Raw genomic sequence first — 18,004 nt, forward strand, 5'->3', positions numbered from 1 at the left:
TTATTAGCATACTTACGTTAATTCGAATAGTGATGACATCACAGAATGCTATTCGCTATTCGAATAGTCAGTTGTGAAAAGCGAATAGAACTCCAACATCTGAATGCCAATAAACCATTGTGTTTAACATAGGCTTTTCGGGTATTTCACGTAATTTTTTGTTGGTGTATTTTGTTATTTTTTTAATTTTTTTTTTTGGGAGGGGGGGGGGTTTGATGCAGGATCTGCTGATGAATGTTTATGCAATTTTAACCATCCATAATTAGAACCATTTTAACAAGGCCTTTGACTTTCTGTAGGACATTTAAGCTTTCCATTTTTTGCGTCAAGACAAGTTAAAAATGACGCTTATTTCAAGCAAAAATATACACCGATTGCGTAGTCTTAGCTCAAAAGCCAGACAAACTTGTTGATTTCAAAAGAGCCATGGCTGAATGGCCAGCAATGAAATTAAAAGGCCTACGTCACAATTCTGACACAACTATATACCCCAAGTCCGAGCTCTTCTCGGTTCTATTTTTAAGCTGTAGTCGTCCTGTTCCCAAAATAACCCAACATTCATTGTTCATGTTCATTTTTTAAAGCTATTATCATCATCGTTTTGTATGTTTGACAACTGATGATTTATTCTATATCATGAAATTTGATTATGATAGTAATACTTAAGTTATAGCTCGGCAAACTGGCGTACATCAATGTACGTATATATGAGGCTGACGTTGAAATATTCCAGGTTAAAATAGTTTCAAAATGTGACTGGTTTAGGGTTTCATTAAACACAAGGACGCATTCTTTACGGATATCGATCAAAGGCTGATGTCAAATACCTACCAGCTTCAACCATTTATCGATCTGATTTATTATTTGTATTACAGCGTGTCAATGTCCATCACACATATTTAGGAACAAAATTCATTCATCCATTTCTTATGCACCTTTCCTGCGTTTTCTTCATTGTAAACTGCGCAAATTGATGAACATTGTAAATCATCAACTGTATTCCGTGTATTCCGTGTGTGGGACAGGTCTAAATGATATACACATGTTGTAAAGGTTGATCTATGTATCGGTAAACGCATATAAATTAATTTCGGGCTTTATCGCTTTGACCTTATTGTCACTGGTCTGTCTGTTTATGAGCATCACCATAGTTTCACTTCCGTTTTGCTTGTTTTCATTTGCGCAGCATGAAGATACCGATGGCTGTTAAGTTAGATCAAGCAATTACCTTTCTAATTGTTTTATTTTTCATAGACACAGGTAAGTTTTGCAAACATTGTGTAATTGTATACTGTTATCAAATTTACATGTACTTTAATTAATTAAGATTGAACTCTCTCATATTCTGTCGGCTAACATTAAAAAAATCAATTGCGACTTTATCAAAATAGGAATTTTTGCTGCCATTAGCGGATGATGGCAAGATGTCGTCTCTTAATGTTAATGGTGTTCGTGCTTTGAGAAGCTCTTGAGAGAGATTGTTTACCTGGCTCCAGTAAAATTGGTGTATATAGCGATATCGTACTTCAATGTACTAATCTAGCGTAACTTATAGCGTGCAACCTAATTTAATCATTTATTGGCTTTGTATTGTGTAGAAACTTTAAAAAATAGAAAATATATTCACGTACATGTATGAACAAGACCTTGGGTTATGCGTGCAATGAAAAGTGTGTATCAATAAATGAAAAATAACTGCTGTTATTGATTTTTTAAGACCAGTTACCTTATAGTTACTTTGTCATTGCCAAAATAAAAGATTCATTTCTTTATGCCAGATACATTATGATGTCATACTTGATTAGAATTGTCGTTTCCTCTTTATACTGACTCTTGGCATTCCAATACATGTAATATCACCAGAAAAACTTTATTTATATACTTATATCAATAACTGAATTACATTGCAATTTTTGCATGCTTGCGTTTCTTTTTTCTGATTTATATTTAATTACAACCCCACACCCCACCCCCACCCACCCCCAAATTATTATTTTTTGACTTAAATATATATTTTAACATTTGTCTTTGACATCTTAATATATGTTCAACAGATAGATTTACGTGTTTTGGGGTTTTTAAATATTGCAATATTGAAAGGCGATGATGTTTTTCAATAAAAAAAGAAAGGTGATAACTACTGGAGAAGCCGTCAGCCATTTACTTTTAACATTTCGATTTTAGTGAGTGGTTTGTTAGGTGAGGTATGTGGCTTTGGGGCGTGTTTCTATGGTTACCATTGCTGTAGCCAATCCTCTGGTTACTGCTGTCCTGATGGATTCGTTTGCAGTGGAAGCATCTGTATCAGCCTAGTGTAAGTCTGTCTGTCCGAGCCTCCTCTCTCTCTCTCTCTCTCTCTCTCTCTCTCTCTCTCTCTCTCTCTCTCTCTCTCCGTCTCTCTCATAAACTAATTGTTTTGTTTTAATTAAAAGACAAATAGAAAATAATCCCCTGCATGCATATTTGTGATTTGGAAGCACAATTAATTAAAAAAACTATTAAACTATTTTAACTTTGTCGAGTCAGAGTTATAGACATGGTGTAAACATTCAACCAATTATATACCCCTAAAATGTATTTTACACGAGGAAGAGTAAAAAATAAAGATCGGGAGCAATCAGGTAAAATGCTATTGTGTAATGATCTGCGATCAAATGCCTTTGCGAAAAGAAAGCTAGGACTATGCTAGCCCAGCAAGACACTGGGGTCAAGTTAAATCAATAAAATTTTTAGAAAGAAAAAATTCAAGTTCATACAAATTATGCATATATAATTCATATATACAGTAATATACAGTATATGCTTATATGCGCATAAACAATGCACATGAATGAGACATGAGAAGAGACTTGTTTCGAGCCGATATTACTGTCCGTTCACTAATATACACTATGTAAAATGACAAACAATAATGGATGTTTAATATACACCATAAGTACACACCACAAATGCAAAGAACCTACATAATTATGCAACCACTTGCCATCAAGAAGTTTTTATCTAAATTGACTACAAATCTAAGCCAATATGCTAAGGCAAACATTTCGTATTCTTTGTTGCCTGCATGAGGGAATCTTAGTTATTTTCTTCTATAAAACAGAACATTGGTGGATTTAAAGAGTAGATGAATAAAGACGAATCTATGTAAACTAGCGAGATAGAGATGATGGGGAGAGTGTGATCTAAGCTATAGAATTTGTGCTTGATTGTAAATATTTACATTTTTACGTCTGTGATAACACTATGAATCGATTTTGTACTATACAGTCCAATAAATTCAAATGACGTATTATTGGGGCGCATGCGGGGTTTACATACTTAATATTCTAATTTTAACCCTACAACTGATGAAATGTTTTTAAATATAAGTAAAATGAAATCATTCTTTGAATTTTATAAGGTAATAATTCGGTTGGGGTGTGATCAAACCTATCAAAAAGCCTTTCGGACTTTGGATTTGATTATGCCCCGATCAAAATTATCACCCCACAATATTCAAAGAATGATTTCTTATTCCCTAAATAGTACAATAAAACTGTTCAAATCAGGGATAATGGGAGAGCTTTGTTGTTTTTGACACAGTGTGATCATCGCCCCTATCGTCATCGGCGTCATCGTCATCATTGTGATCGTTGTCGTCGTTATTGCCTGCAAAAGTTAGTATCTAAAAATAGGATGTTGTGTAGAAAATAGTATTACCCTTAAGGTGGAATGGGACCACCTGTCGATATCAAAGTGGATTAAAGTGCATTATAATTAAAATACTTTCACCGGTTTAACCACGAAATATGTTTTACAAATTTCCAAGTGGGATTCGAACTTATAACTTACAAATCTGTAGTGAACCATCCAACCAACTGCGCTACGCTGAAAGATAACAAGTTTGGACAAGAAACTGTATAAAAAGTTATAATTGATTTTATTGGTCATCACAACATGGAGGTGTCCCATTCCACCTTAATTACTCTAGAAGTTAATTTCTATTTTAATTCAGTATTAAGTGTGAACATTTAAGTCAACCTGCAAATAAAAGTAATACGTATTAATCAGGAAACTTATTGTGTTTAAAAACAGTGGTTTCATAAATAGTTTCATAATTAGAATATTCATAACTTTAATTGTAAAAAATCCTGTCCATTTCCACGCAGAGAAAAGAGCCCAAGGCGTTGTCATTGCGCCTAGTACAAACGTAGGATATAATGTCCAACACCAGCAGACGACAGCTTATCAATATGGTCCGCCAGGTCAACCGGGTCAACAACCCATGAACTACCAGTACGGTCAGCCAGGCCAGGGAGTTTACCCACCCCACCCAGCACAGCCCCAGGGTCCGCCCGCCTACCCTGGACAACCCCAGACCTCTACCGACCCGGCCTACCCACCCCCGCCGATGGAATACAAGCAACCATGAAACGACTGTGGCAAAGCCCTGTTTTCCGTAATACCAAAGCTTCTAATCAATATCGATATTGATCTTTTTTAACTCTTATTGCAAACAAACTGGTTGACTTCAAGTCCATAATCTTCACATAAATAATTAAAACGAAGCTTTGAACTTTCGATTTATTCAGTCAAGAGACATGTTTTCTATTTTAAAACATGGAACCTTTGCTTTAAGAAAATTTATAGAGTATTTTTTAATAACAGCTCTTTTCATTAGTAAGACTTACTGTCTTATAATTGAATTAATAAAGAATAAAAGTGAAAATATTCTTCCTGAAAAATGTACGACTACTCATTATTTTTTCTCTTTATTGTTCTTTCTGTTTTAATTATTGATGCTTGTGTAAGCGTATTGTATCGCTACCATCAAGTCTGAAGGGTGAAATTACATTCAGCTGCTGATATCTTTTGTGGGGATCTTCCTCATAAAAATCGTTTTATAGATTTCGAAATTTTACGTTGTTTTATTTTACAAGCAGTACGATGTAAAATGTCCTTGTTCAAACAATATAGAGCTATTTATGTAGACAGTGATATTGATTTATTTATGCAATGTATTAATAGTACCAATTATGGATGTATTAACTGTAACTTATGATTATTAAATAATGTAACTACCATATGCACCCCCTAAAAATATTACTATATAACCGGGTCAAAACAGTTACCGCTATTTCATAAACCACTTCACTGCCGCCCGCAATTTTTATGAATATAATCATGCAGCTTATCAACTCATTCTTTTAATTGACGTGTTTTAATATTGACCTTAACTAGAAGTGAGTAGTACTGATCTGAAAGTTGTTCGTCTAAGAAACAAAGGAAACCTTTTTAAAATGTTCCAATCCTATTTATTCTGACTTGCTCGATAAGCCATCAGTTTTTTTTGCAACACGTTCAGCACTTGAACATTGACAATTTTTATGATATTGATATGTTTAGCACATGAAGCATGCATTATTTAAGAAATAAACAATGTTATTTAGTGAACATGGCGTTATGAATAGCAATTGCTCTGTTGGCATATTCCATGATGCGCGCTAGCGCATCATGGAAAATATGTCAGCAGAGCAGTTGCTATTCATAACGCCATGTTCACTAAATAATCGTTGTTTATTACTTATATTTGCATTTTACCACTCGCAAATACCCTGTATTAGCCTAGACCTCAACATTTAGCTATTAAATCAAAAGTAAACATTCAGACTGTAATGTATCTTTTTAATTCACATAGATTTGTTAACAGAATCAATGATATGTTATAACAGTAATTCCTTTAAAATGTTATCAAAAACATGTTTTAATATTACATGTAAATAGGTCAATTTTAATGGAGTTGGAGAAAAACACATGATGTATCGTATAGTGGTTTAAATCTATAACGTCATGGAAAAGTATATATAACGTTACACCTTTATGACGTCATAGTATACTGACAGAGCAATTGCGATTATAGAGATATAATTGCAGCTCCTCCGTATGGGCTTACAGTGGGAAAGAACAATGGAAATGCAAATATATTCTTTGTATTTTGAAAACTTCACAACCACGTAGCATTGGGTGGGGGGGGGGTGGGCTCTCAGTCATCTTTTTTAAAATTTACATATAAAAAATTGAATAAACGAATGATCATGCAGTTACCCCTCTCCTCCCCCCCCCCCCCCCCTCTTTTTGGGGGACCAAATAAAAGTTTGAAGTGAAAATAAGGAAATGGACAGGGAAATTGAAGTTATAGGTATACCCCCCCCCCCCATTAAGATTTTCGTGATTTTTATTTTTTTCTGCTTGTCAAGATTTTTTTTGGATGAGTCTGCCCCTTTTCAAAAACGTTGTTACTTCCCTGAACTTGGACATTGGTCCTAGGAGGGACATCCGTTATACACACGGCGCGCAAAATGTGTGATAATTTTTTTTATTCTAACATTTAAAAAAAAAAGTTATCTTTTTAATGTATCTGTTTTGTTGTATCGTATAAATTGACGAGAAATACATTGCCAATGCATTTCTGATATCTACATGTACTGTTTATTTAAAACGCTGTTTACATTTTGTTGAATGTTTATATAAAATTTAGTTCTTATAAAGTTTTGACATTTTTCTTTTCTTTTCGATTCACCGTGGCCTTTTTGAAATATATTTTACCGATAGATACATTTTGAAACATGACACCCTTTGCATGTAACAGACGGTATTGTTTTTTTAAGATACGTAATATTTTATCAATAATATCATCACAATAAGTATCAACTTATTTTTACTATATTCTAAAACATATATAGAAAAATATTTACATCTACGAAGTAGTATTCCCTCTATTTCTTACAGAAACTTTTAGTTAATTCATAGTTCTATAGAAATCTACACGCCCCGTTTATCGATTGGTCGAAATCTACAGCGGCTGAAACTGACAAGAAAATGACAGGAATGAAATTGACACGCCCTGTCTATCGATTGGTCGAGACCTACAACTACCTAAGAAAAACCACGGACTGCACGAAATAACCATGATGATGTCAGAGTAGACGATTTGACTGTTTCTTTTAGCTAACGTACTTATGTACATTAACAGGAATTAAGTGAATTTTACTTACTTTTTGCGCTCAATTTCTTAATTAGTTAAAAGTAAAATGTTAATATAAAGAATAAAATACTTTCTTTAATGATTCATGCGAGTTATGAAGGTAGCGATCATTGCAGAAAAAAATTACATATTATGTATTTTTTTGCAATGTTGTTACCTTCATATCCCAAATGAATCACTGAAATGAAGCATTTTATTATTTAAATGACTTAATCGAAGCTAAATGTTGTTGAAATAATAATAATCAAATTCAATATTAAGAGTTTTATTCGATTAGTCTTAAAGTGGTTACTGTGAATAAACTTCCGACTGATTCGAACAACCAATAGATCCCTTGTAATACACACGTGTCCGAGCGAGCGACCATGCATTATACCTTTTCACATACAACCAACGTCTATCTCGCAATGATTTTTTATTCAGACACGTATGGATCTTTGCAACAGACATTTTAATAAATCGTTGAATAGTTTCACCTTAAAGAATGCCTTTTGTTTATGTCTCAAAGCAAAGCAGCATATACCACAATGGATTGTGAATCGTTAGTTTTTGAAAAGAATAACAATATGGCAACGATTGTTGAACTTATCTACATTGTAGCTATGGTCTGGAAAAATTTGGATGGGCTACCTGGGAGCTACAGTGCCACCAACTGAAAAAAATGTGTATTTATTTTTTGCGCACAACAACGTGCCTAGGTCATCCATCCGAATTTTTTTCACACTGGGAGCTTCAGACCTGCAGCTATTGTGAATATTACATCATTTATAGTGCACACTTTGTTATATTCAAGTGTTATCAAATTTGAACAAATATCTCTTTAAAACCTCTGGGATATGTTTATTTAAGCTAAGTAAATGTATTTTCATCAAGGAAGAATGTCATTATATAGATTTATCGCTCAACCATTCATACCATTGACATAAAATGATTTGCGAGGATCAAACCTGAAATGAGAAATCAATAAAAAATCTCTCTCTCTCTCTCTCTCTCTCTCTCTCTCTCTCTCTCTCTCTCTGTGCATCTTCAAACATAAAGTCAGTACTAAATTTAATGAAATTTTTGGCTGGTTTTTTTAATTTTCTTTACTAATTGATAATACATGAAGGTGTGATAATTAATAAATGAACAAATAACCATCTAAACTATGAAAGGTAAAGAAGGTATCGATTATAATAGTCGAGACAGGGTGAGAAGAGCAGGTCTAACTACCCTCCTTAGAACGCTGGGGATCGTTCAGGTTCGGGCACTGATGCTTCATACTCGGGCCCACAGTGTGTCCCTACATGGGTAGTTAAACTGGCACACTGGTCGGCTCCCCAGTTACCCCACAAAATCAATATGCGGCCAACATCCACCAATTGTTTGTAATAATGGAGTTATAAATATTTCTCATACTATTTATTGTGAAGTTCTATTACATAATTCCTGAATGTTGCCAGGCTCTGTGTCTTTCAAGCAAATATAATGTATAGCGCTGGGTTAGCTTGGTGAATTCAATAATTAATAGTCTATAAAAGCTATATACATGTAACCTAAATCTGTAAACCGAACCCGATGTGGAGTGCATTTTAAAACTAGTGAACATACGCATTAGGGGAAAAAATACCATGTAAACCATAAAAGGTAAATACGGTATCATTTACAATAGTCAATAAAAGCTAAACGCTTGTGACCCAAATCTGTAAACCGAACCCAGTCAACAAAACAATCTACGCAGCTGTAAAATCCACTAACACTTATTTATAGAATATATTGCAATTTTATTCCAAATTTAATTACATTAACACGAACTTATATATATCTATTAAAACTAAAATGAGTTAACAATTCTTTTGGTTTCAAAATCGAGCGTTTATACAAGCGGGATAACTTCACATATAGGAACACAATTAGCTGTGTTAGGTCTTGTCAGGGGTATAATTTTATACACCGTATACAATATTCTACACCGTATCTAGCATTTGATATCTGATCTAAATTAATACAACGACCATCCCCGCTTATTAAGTACATGTACATGTATTATTTATGAACTCTGTGTATTTTGTAAGCAGAATTAAAATTCTGGCTGTTACAGACAAAACATAAAATATTGATTCGCGGTTGCATATCTTGTAAAAACAAAAATGAAGGTGTTATATGGAACGCCTCAACTGCCTCATGTAGGTAATCTTCATAATATGATGATACTTCAACATTACATGATGGTACTTCAACATTACGTGCTGATACTTCAACATTACATGATGGTACTTTAACATTACATGCTGATACTTCAACATTACATGATGGTACTTTAACATTACGTGATGGTACTTTAACATTACGTGCTGATACTTTAACATTACATGCTGATACTTTAACATTACATGATGGTACTTTAACATTACGTGCTGATAGTTCAACATTACATGCTGATATTTCATTATATGATGGTACTTTACTATGCGGTGGTTCTAAAAATAGGGAAGTTTTAACGTTGGGCTGTTTCTCTGTTTCAGAGATTGATCATATAAGACTAAGGTCCACTGAGACTAGTTTGGATCATGTCAAAAAAGCTGGAACTACAAATAATAAAAAACAGGATTCTGCTTGAAAAATATATGTTATTGAAAAACTATAGATACTCAGATTATGAAAACCACTGGCAAACAATTTGTGAGAAATTATAATAAGTTTTATGACATATGTGATTGCTTAAACTATTCTCTTTTTTTAAAAATCATATTGACTTGTTAACAAATATTTTGATACATGTACCCCCTTTTCTATTGTATTTTTTAAATCTTCTATATCTCCCTTTTTCTCTTTTAATTTACTGCTATTTTTTTTTTATCTATATATTTTTTTTTTGCAAGAAAACACGTTTTCACACTACATGGATAATCTATTTCCTTTAGATTAATAAGATATTACAATATGTAGAATCTTGAAATGTATGAAATATGTCTGAAATATGTGTGTATGTGGATTTATGTGTAAACAAAAAAAAAGCTGGAACTGAAGAAGTACACAATACACTACAGCTCATGAGAGAGGATCTTCTACTGAATGAAAATATTGTCGAAACATACGATTTGTTTTGGTGCAATGTATTTAGGCAAACGACAACCACACATGCAACTTATAAGATCATGCAAAGGATAAAGCGTTGCATTGCTGTTGAATCTGATTTTAGCAGTAACTGTACTGTTGAACAAATCAGTGCTTTCATTGCTCACTTTTTCACGTGGATCTCCAGGAAGAACCCATTAATCCCCATAAGTCCAATCTACATGTAGCATGAATGACAGAAGTATTTGTTTAGGTGCTCTTAAAAAAAAATATGAGCTGTTCGCTCTGACTAAGCGCCAAAGGATTTGGTTCTGAATGCACATTTTAAGACCAAAATTCCCTGAAGGACTTTTGGTACCCCCTGATTTTTATGCGCTGAGCCCCAATGAACTCACAATTAATGCAGCCATTCTTTAAAATTTTAAATGACCCATTTAAAAGACAACACTTAATCAAATAGTAGCATTTGTTAAGTATCTCGATATAAACAAGTTTTAGTGGACCTTAGTCCAATCTGATCAATCTCTGAAACTGAGAAACAGCCCAGTGTTAAAAACTTTACAGGCATCCACGTGTTCTGAGTTTTAGCGTATTTCGTTCCCTAGGCGACGCTTCCCTAACACTATTTTTAGAACTACCGCATAGTGAAGTACCATCATATAATGAAGTATCAGCATGTAATGTTGAACTATCAGCACGTAATGTTAAAGTACCATCATGTAATGTTAAAGTATCAGCATGTAATGTTGAAGTATCAGCATGTAATGTTAAAGTACCATCATGTAATGTTAGAATATCAGCATGTAATGTTGAACTATCAGCACGTAATGTTAAAGTACCATCATGTAATGTTAAAGTATCAGCATGTAATGTTGAAGTATCAGCATGTGATGTTAAAGTACCATCATGTAATGTTAAAGTATCAGCATGTAATGTTGAACTATCAGCACGTAATGTTAAAGTACCATCATGTAATGTTGAAGTATCAGCATGTAATGTTGAAGTATCAGCATGTAATGTTAAAGTACCATCATGTAATGTTAGAATATCAGCATGTAATGTTGAAGTATCAGCACGTAATGTTAAAGTACCATCATGTAATGTTAAAGTATCAGCATGTAATGTTGAAGTATCATCATATTATGAAGATTATCTACATAAGGCAGTTGAGGCGTTCCATAGTGTTACTTGGTTGCAACCTTCTAACGTTATCTTACAGATAATTATAACAGATAGTTATAAGACAAAGATACCTGGATTATGTCATCGCTGTGAGGTCTCCATCACCTACCCATCGCTTACATCATTAGCTGTCCAGTGATTTAGAAAATCTGACCAAGCAACCACTTCATATTAAGAATGAGACCAATGACTAGAAAGAGAATCAAATTAACTCTTTGCATACAGATAAATACAGCTATTGAAAATAAATTGATTTTAAAAATCTAAAAAATCCCATGCAATATGTCCGGAATTTTTTTTTCTATACATCATGACTTGGTACTTTATTTTTTCCTGAGCCTTTGGCCTTTTCAATTCTCGAAATTCTCGGCCGAGTGCAAAGGAATATTTACTACTAGAAATAATATTTACTTCTAGAAATATTACTCATTTTTATTTTATTAGAAAAAAGATTTACGAGAAGAGGGCGCATGATATATTACATAAACATTTAACTACAGATACTTGTAAAGTCCCGGCAATTAGTATTTTTAGAAGAAAAATCATGGTAAATAAAGGAAAGGGCTAGCTACAGGACTGTAGCTCCCGGTCTGAAAAAATTCGGATGGACGACCTGGGAGCTACAGTGCCTACCATAGGAAAAATCTGCAATTTACGGCGCACAAAAAATTGTGCTAGTTTTTGACTTATTAACCTTATTTTCACACAAATTCTGTAAAATAAATTAGTACCATTAAATTCTTCAGACAATTTACTTCTGATAATGTTACTTTACTTGCCTCAGACTTTCTCTTAAAAATGATAACCCACCTCGGAAAATGAAGTATTTTAATTTACGTCGAGATCGAGAGTCGCCATTTTGAAATGTAAACAAACTTGCACCACTTTAATTTACAGGACTGCTAATGGTATTTAAAAGAATATCAGAGGCAAGTGAAGTGATGATATCTGTAGTAAAATGTCCGAGGAATTTTTTGGGATCAAATATTTGTACAGAATATGATCGTAAATGAGATTAATCGGTCCAAAACTAGCGCATTTTTTTGTGCGCAGTAAATTGCAGTTTTTTACTATGGGAGGCACTGTAGCTCCAAGGTCGTCCATCCGAATTTTTTCAGACCTGCAACTAGGAAAGGGCTAGCAAGGTATTTACTGAATGTTTGGTAACTAGTAGATTCAATTGTGAATAAATTAATATCCTTTCGTAAGATAAGCCTCGTCTATGAATTTAAATCTTATGCTCAGTCAGATTAAAAAATGATAAGTTATTCAGATGAGATATAAATATACACTGTGTATTGGTTGGTAAAAAGCAAGTTGTTCAGACTAAACATGTCGCTTTGTCCTATTTTTTTTTGACCTAATATGTACGAGAAAATGGCATTTATGTCCTATATATTCACTTACATCAAGTCTAACCGACGGTTTAATAAGAAATAAGCCAAACAGTCCGAGGGAGAGACAGCCGTCAACAAGTAGGTATTTAGTATTTACGTGCTGTCTTTCATTGATCAGAAATACCACTGTCCTTTACAAAAATTTAGATTATTGATAATCAAAATTTGTACATGACAACTTTTTTTTATGTAAAGGACACCACCTTCAATTATCTGACATGATTAAGACCATTGTATTTGAAATTTTGTTTTCAAATAATAAACCCAAACAATACAAAAAAAATCCCTCAAACGATTGAAAAATAAAACTCAAATAACGAAATGTTAACGTTACTAAATGTAGTTCACAGAGTCAACTCAATAGTTTCAGCATCTGATTTATTGGTTCACATTTTTTTTTTACAAATCTGTATCAAATAGTTATTATCGTAGAGAATTAGACACCCAATTGCAAATAAACGGGGAAAAAAATCAAAATGATAGAAATGAAATTTGTCAGAAATTCAGAAATTCAAGCAAATATATCATATACATATCATGTACATTTCACAAAACAGTCTCTCGATAATCTGAAATTGATAGTTAGTAGTGTGAATAACTTAAAAATGAGGTCCAACTGTGAAATGCAATAGTACATAAATAGTGCCTATTTGGGAGGGTAACATATGAAATTGACACCCTGAGAAAACCATTGTCAACCGACGCGAAGCGGAGGTTGACAATGGTTTTCGAGGGGTGTCAATTTCAACTGTTACCCTCCCAAACAGGCTCTATTTATTTTGTTATACTGAATGTCTTAATTTTTAAGAAAATTTTACTGCTTTTATATAGGAATAACGTGAATTCTACAGCGAACCGTACGCGCATAATTTTCGCGCATGTAACAATTTTTATTGTTATACTTTCATGTTAAATACTGAAATCTGATTGGTTAAGACGCAGTTAATAATATTTACTATTACCCTCAGCGTTAGCAACGCACTTGGCAACGGGTAACATTAAAAAATGTTACATGCGCGAAAATTATGCGCGTACGGTTCGCTGTAGAATTCACGTTATTCCTATATAAAAGCAGTAAAATTTTCTTAAAAATTTTAAAAAAGACATTCAGTATAACAAAATAAATAGAGCCTGTTTGGGAGGATAACAGTTGAAATTGACACCCCTCGAAAACCATTGTCAACCTCCGCTTCGCGTCGGTTGACAATGGTTTTCTCGGGGTGTCAATTTCAACTGTTACCCTCCCAAACAGGCACTATTTATATAATGTTACCCGTTGCTAAGTGCGTTGCTAACGCTCAGGGTAATAGAACGGATTATGAACTGCGTCTTAGCCAATCAGATTTTAGTATTTAACATGAAAGTATAACAAAATGGATTATCAACTGCGTCTAAACCAATCAGATTTTCAGTATTTAACATGAACGTGTAATAATAATAAATCAAATATCGTCACATTTGTATTCAGTCCAGGTCCACGACTTTGGAGCCACAGACTACATTGTCTTTGTTCTCACGATCACGGGGTACCAGGAGAAAAGAAAACGTACCCACGTTTTCTCCAAGAGAGAACGTACTCGGATTTCTCTTGGAGAAATCATTATCATAATGTTAAATAGTTTTAAATACTATTTTACAGCATAAATATAGAGAAGTATATAAATTTTATAGATATATATAAATATAATAGAGGATTTGGACATGTAAAATAGTCTTAAATACTACTTCAATGCATACTTTAATGCATTAATATAGAGGAATATATTCATGAATTAAATAGCATTTTTAAAAATAAATTATGAGTTAGTTGAGTACTGATATCAAACATCGCGCTATGGACTTCTTGAGATTCTTATTATTTAATACTCCAATGTAAATTTGAATCAAAACTATTATTGAACGATTTCTTTTATGATGGACTAACTGCCGACTAATTAAACTGCTTTGGCGATGTTCAGGGTACGTTTTCTCTAAGAGAAGACGTTCCTGGATACGTTCTTTCTTGGAGAAAACGTACCCTAGGAATTGGGTACGTTTTCTCCTGGGTATGTTTTCTTTTGGGTACGTTTTCTCCAGCTTTCGATCACGGTCTCCCTCGGCATTGGGATCTACTATGCTCTCCCCGGAGGACGCCAGAAAACCGATTCGGAATACCTTGCTGGTAACCGAAAAATGGCCGTTTTACCGGTGGCCATTTCCTGATTGGTGTCTTTTGAGTCGAGCATCATGATGTTAGGAACTCCAGCTGAAATCTACCGATACGGGATCCAGTGGATTTGGTCAACCGTCGGGTTTTTTTATGCTAACCTGTTAGCGGTTGCGGTCATGGTTCCTCTTTTGCATCCTTTGAAGTTAACAAGTGCAAACGAAGTAAATAGTCATATATCAGCACCTTTTAAGAAGACTCTCTGTAAAACATTCTGTTTTCTAGATTATTCAACTATTTTGTTACTAAGTTAAAAGGTAAGGGTGGTGTTTGTTATTAAATGTTTTTCTTATTCCTAAATATAGGGAACGAATACTTATATTGTCAGAAGGAATGAATATATTTGTATAAGAATGAGGATATTCTTTAGATTGTACATTAGTGTATATGCCATTAGGGCAATACTACACGTACATGTAGTATTTCACAGAATTGAACTTTAAACCATCTTTTTTTAATTCATAAACAATTTTTTTTTAATTAGTATCACATAGTGACACGAGTATCAGTGTTCCAACATGGTTGAAAAAAAAATTGATAAAAGTTATCAAAAATAACAGCAAACTTGCTTTTTTTCAAAAGCGAGGTTATTCTCTTCCGAATATGCACATTTATAGAATACGGAATGAAATGATTAGCCCTAGTATTATTGTGATTTCATTTCTTTGATATCCTACATCACGAGGTTACCAAATATATGTACAGAAGGCATCGATTAAAATTGTACTTCTTTTTTTTTTTCATTTAACCCTTAACTCTTAATGGAACAGTTCTACACACTGATCTCATCCTTTAATTCCCAGTACCTAGAATTACGGTACAAATCACATTTTGTTCGGCTGGTGACGACTTCTCTAGAGATGCCCATCGATGTGAGTATAGTTGATATAAATGTATATGAGAAGATCATCTCGAACCTTTATTTCTTCTCATAAACTTTTACAAAGTTTCCACATCTAACATATGTGAACATGTTTTATTTGTAAACTGTTCATCACTTTAATTGGAATAATTCTATACAATTAAATCTTAGCTGCTTCAGCTATTATGCTTGGGAATTGTTCTTTATGTCCCGGATCTGGCTCTAGAAGCAGGTATTTTTGTGTCTGTATCTGGGTACAGTTATGAATTTCTTTTGCTTCTTTGCCACTTGAGTTTTTTGTATCTCCAGATTTCCAATCAGTGACAAACTTCGCCATTCGATATTCCATTTTGATTGTTGCATTTGCTGCTGATTTCTTCACCTTCACTGTAAGAAAACTTTTGAATTAACATCTTCAAACGTCTTCAAATGAAAAATGTAAAACTCCATTATCACAAAGCAAACAATATTAGTGATACTTAACGTTACATTTATAATGTCAAACGACGCACGAACGCTTCCTTGCATTTTAAAGAAATTCCACTTCTTAATAGCAGTGAATTTTGTAACTAAAATATATCCTCTTATTTTTCTATATCTCCTTTGCACTCTCAGTGCATATGCAAGTAAGTTATTAAGTAGTAAACAAACACTAAGTTATATGGTATTCGAGCATGTCAATGTACCCGAAATAAGATCACAGTACGTGTCTGCAAATCGGAAAAAATAACAGTAAGAAATATATGTAACAACAAAAATGTTTCATTATCTTCATTTAAATAAATGAAATTCCGTTTAGGGCCCTAAATTCCAAAAAATGGTATTTGACATGGGTCATAAATAATATAAATGAACATTTTAGGTCAAAATCTTTATATCTAAGTGGTTTTCGGATGATTGACATTTCTATTATTTCAGTTGCCAACCTCCTTAACCTGTTTACACATGCCAAAAAGTAACAGTGTCTTAGGTCTTATAATGCCAAGTTGTATCTAAGATTATAATGAATAGCTATCTTTTCTGCTAACTTTTTCATTTAATTTTTTATTCAAAGTCGCTAAAAGGTGGATTTTGTTATCCTATTTAATTATCATTTGACTTCAAAAATAAAGTTATGAAAATTTTTTGTGTTGATGTTTTGAATGCAGATTTTCCCATCTCTGGTCATGAGTATGTTTGGAAATATACTTGGAATGACTGGGTTCTTCGTCGCTTCATTATTCAGTGCTTCTCTCAGGTATGCATGGATATAACGAAACAAAATCATAGATTAAATACGTAAAAGATATACTCTCATAGGATTACACTGGGTTTTTTTTTATAAGATTGTTATTATGCATACCATGATTAATATGAATCGTTACATGTAACATTCTATGATTAATTGAAATTACTAAATGTAACATTTATTATTTCTCAAATTCAACGTTTGTCTTCTAGGTTCGTTGAAAGTTAAGGTCAATTAAAACTTGCTGTTTTTACAAAATGTTGTCTACAAATAGCATAGTCACTAGAGTTATCAGTATATAGGATGATACTTACCATAATGAATTCATAAAATTTTATTTTTAAACATTTCATTAATGTTTTAGTACACTATCATCTGGGTGGGGCAGTATGTCGGCACTAGTGTGGCAGGGCTTTGTAAAGATTGGTAGAACATTCATTTAGGTGAATGCTTTCAATCGAGAAATTATGTTAAAATATCTTGTTTTGGAATCTTATCCACGATAGGATGTCCTCTGTCTTTTTCTTTTCGGGTGGTTTTGTCCATATGTCAATTCAAAAGTTGAAGATTTTCTTAGATATTGCATTGATCAATAGTTACAATGAACATAAAATCAATCACTGAAATGATGTCCTTTGATTTTCGAAGGGAGCCATTTTAGTATGGAGTAGCATGCAATCGTTGAATGGATAGCTACTGGAATGTCAGTGTCCAAAGGAATCAAAAAGACCCCGCCTCTTCCGAGTTTCCCGACAGACATGTGTTTTCAGTCCTTTCTGGTCACTCTAGCGACAGGATGACAACAATTTGATGTTTTCAGCTAATGTCACATCATATCCTTTCTTTTTTTGTTAAACAATTGGAACTGTTTGTGTCGTTTTAAGAATTATGTATGAAATATTTAGTTGCTCTTTGTCCGTTTTAATCTTTAATTACTATTTACATGAAAAATATTCCATTAAAGCTTTTTGTGGCTTAATAAAACTCGAATAAGAGTTCTTTTAAACTTTTAAATATTTTAATCAAGCTCAATAAATGTTACGAGATA

At 33.3% G+C, this 18,004-nt stretch overlaps 1 protein-coding gene and 1 non-coding gene across 3 annotated transcripts; both read left to right on the forward strand.

The window, feature by feature from the left end:
- The first annotated feature begins 1,046 nt into the window (after window positions 1-1,046).
- Window positions 1,047-5,400, forward strand: LOC105317236 (protein shisa-5). The gene is made up of 5 exons (XM_034462235.2): window positions 1,047-1,069; window positions 1,187-1,260; window positions 2,185-2,314; window positions 3,583-3,656; window positions 4,149-5,400. The coding sequence occupies exons 1-5, from the start codon at window positions 1,062-1,064 to the stop codon at window positions 4,409-4,411; spliced, it is 549 nt and encodes a 182-aa protein (XP_034318126.1). The 5' UTR covers window positions 1,047-1,061; the 3' UTR covers window positions 4,412-5,400.
- A 6,724-nt stretch (window positions 5,401-12,124) lies between these two features.
- On the forward strand, window positions 12,125-18,004 carry LOC105317235 (uncharacterized). 2 transcript variants are annotated; one of them, XR_010708706.1, is made up of 8 exons: window positions 12,125-12,408; window positions 12,677-12,738; window positions 14,129-15,030; window positions 15,637-15,738; window positions 16,038-16,117; window positions 16,877-16,965; window positions 17,321-17,399; window positions 17,605-18,004. It is a non-coding gene; the product is annotated as an uncharacterized protein (transcript). The 2 variants fall into 2 exon arrangements; XR_010708705.1 differs by lacking the exon at window positions 17,321-17,399 and having other exon boundaries at window positions 12,126-12,408.

This window comes from Magallana gigas, chromosome 8 (genome assembly GCF_963853765.1).
Source record: "Magallana gigas chromosome 8, xbMagGiga1.1, whole genome shotgun sequence".
Lineage (NCBI taxonomy): Eukaryota > Metazoa > Mollusca > Bivalvia > Ostreida > Ostreidae > Magallana > Magallana gigas.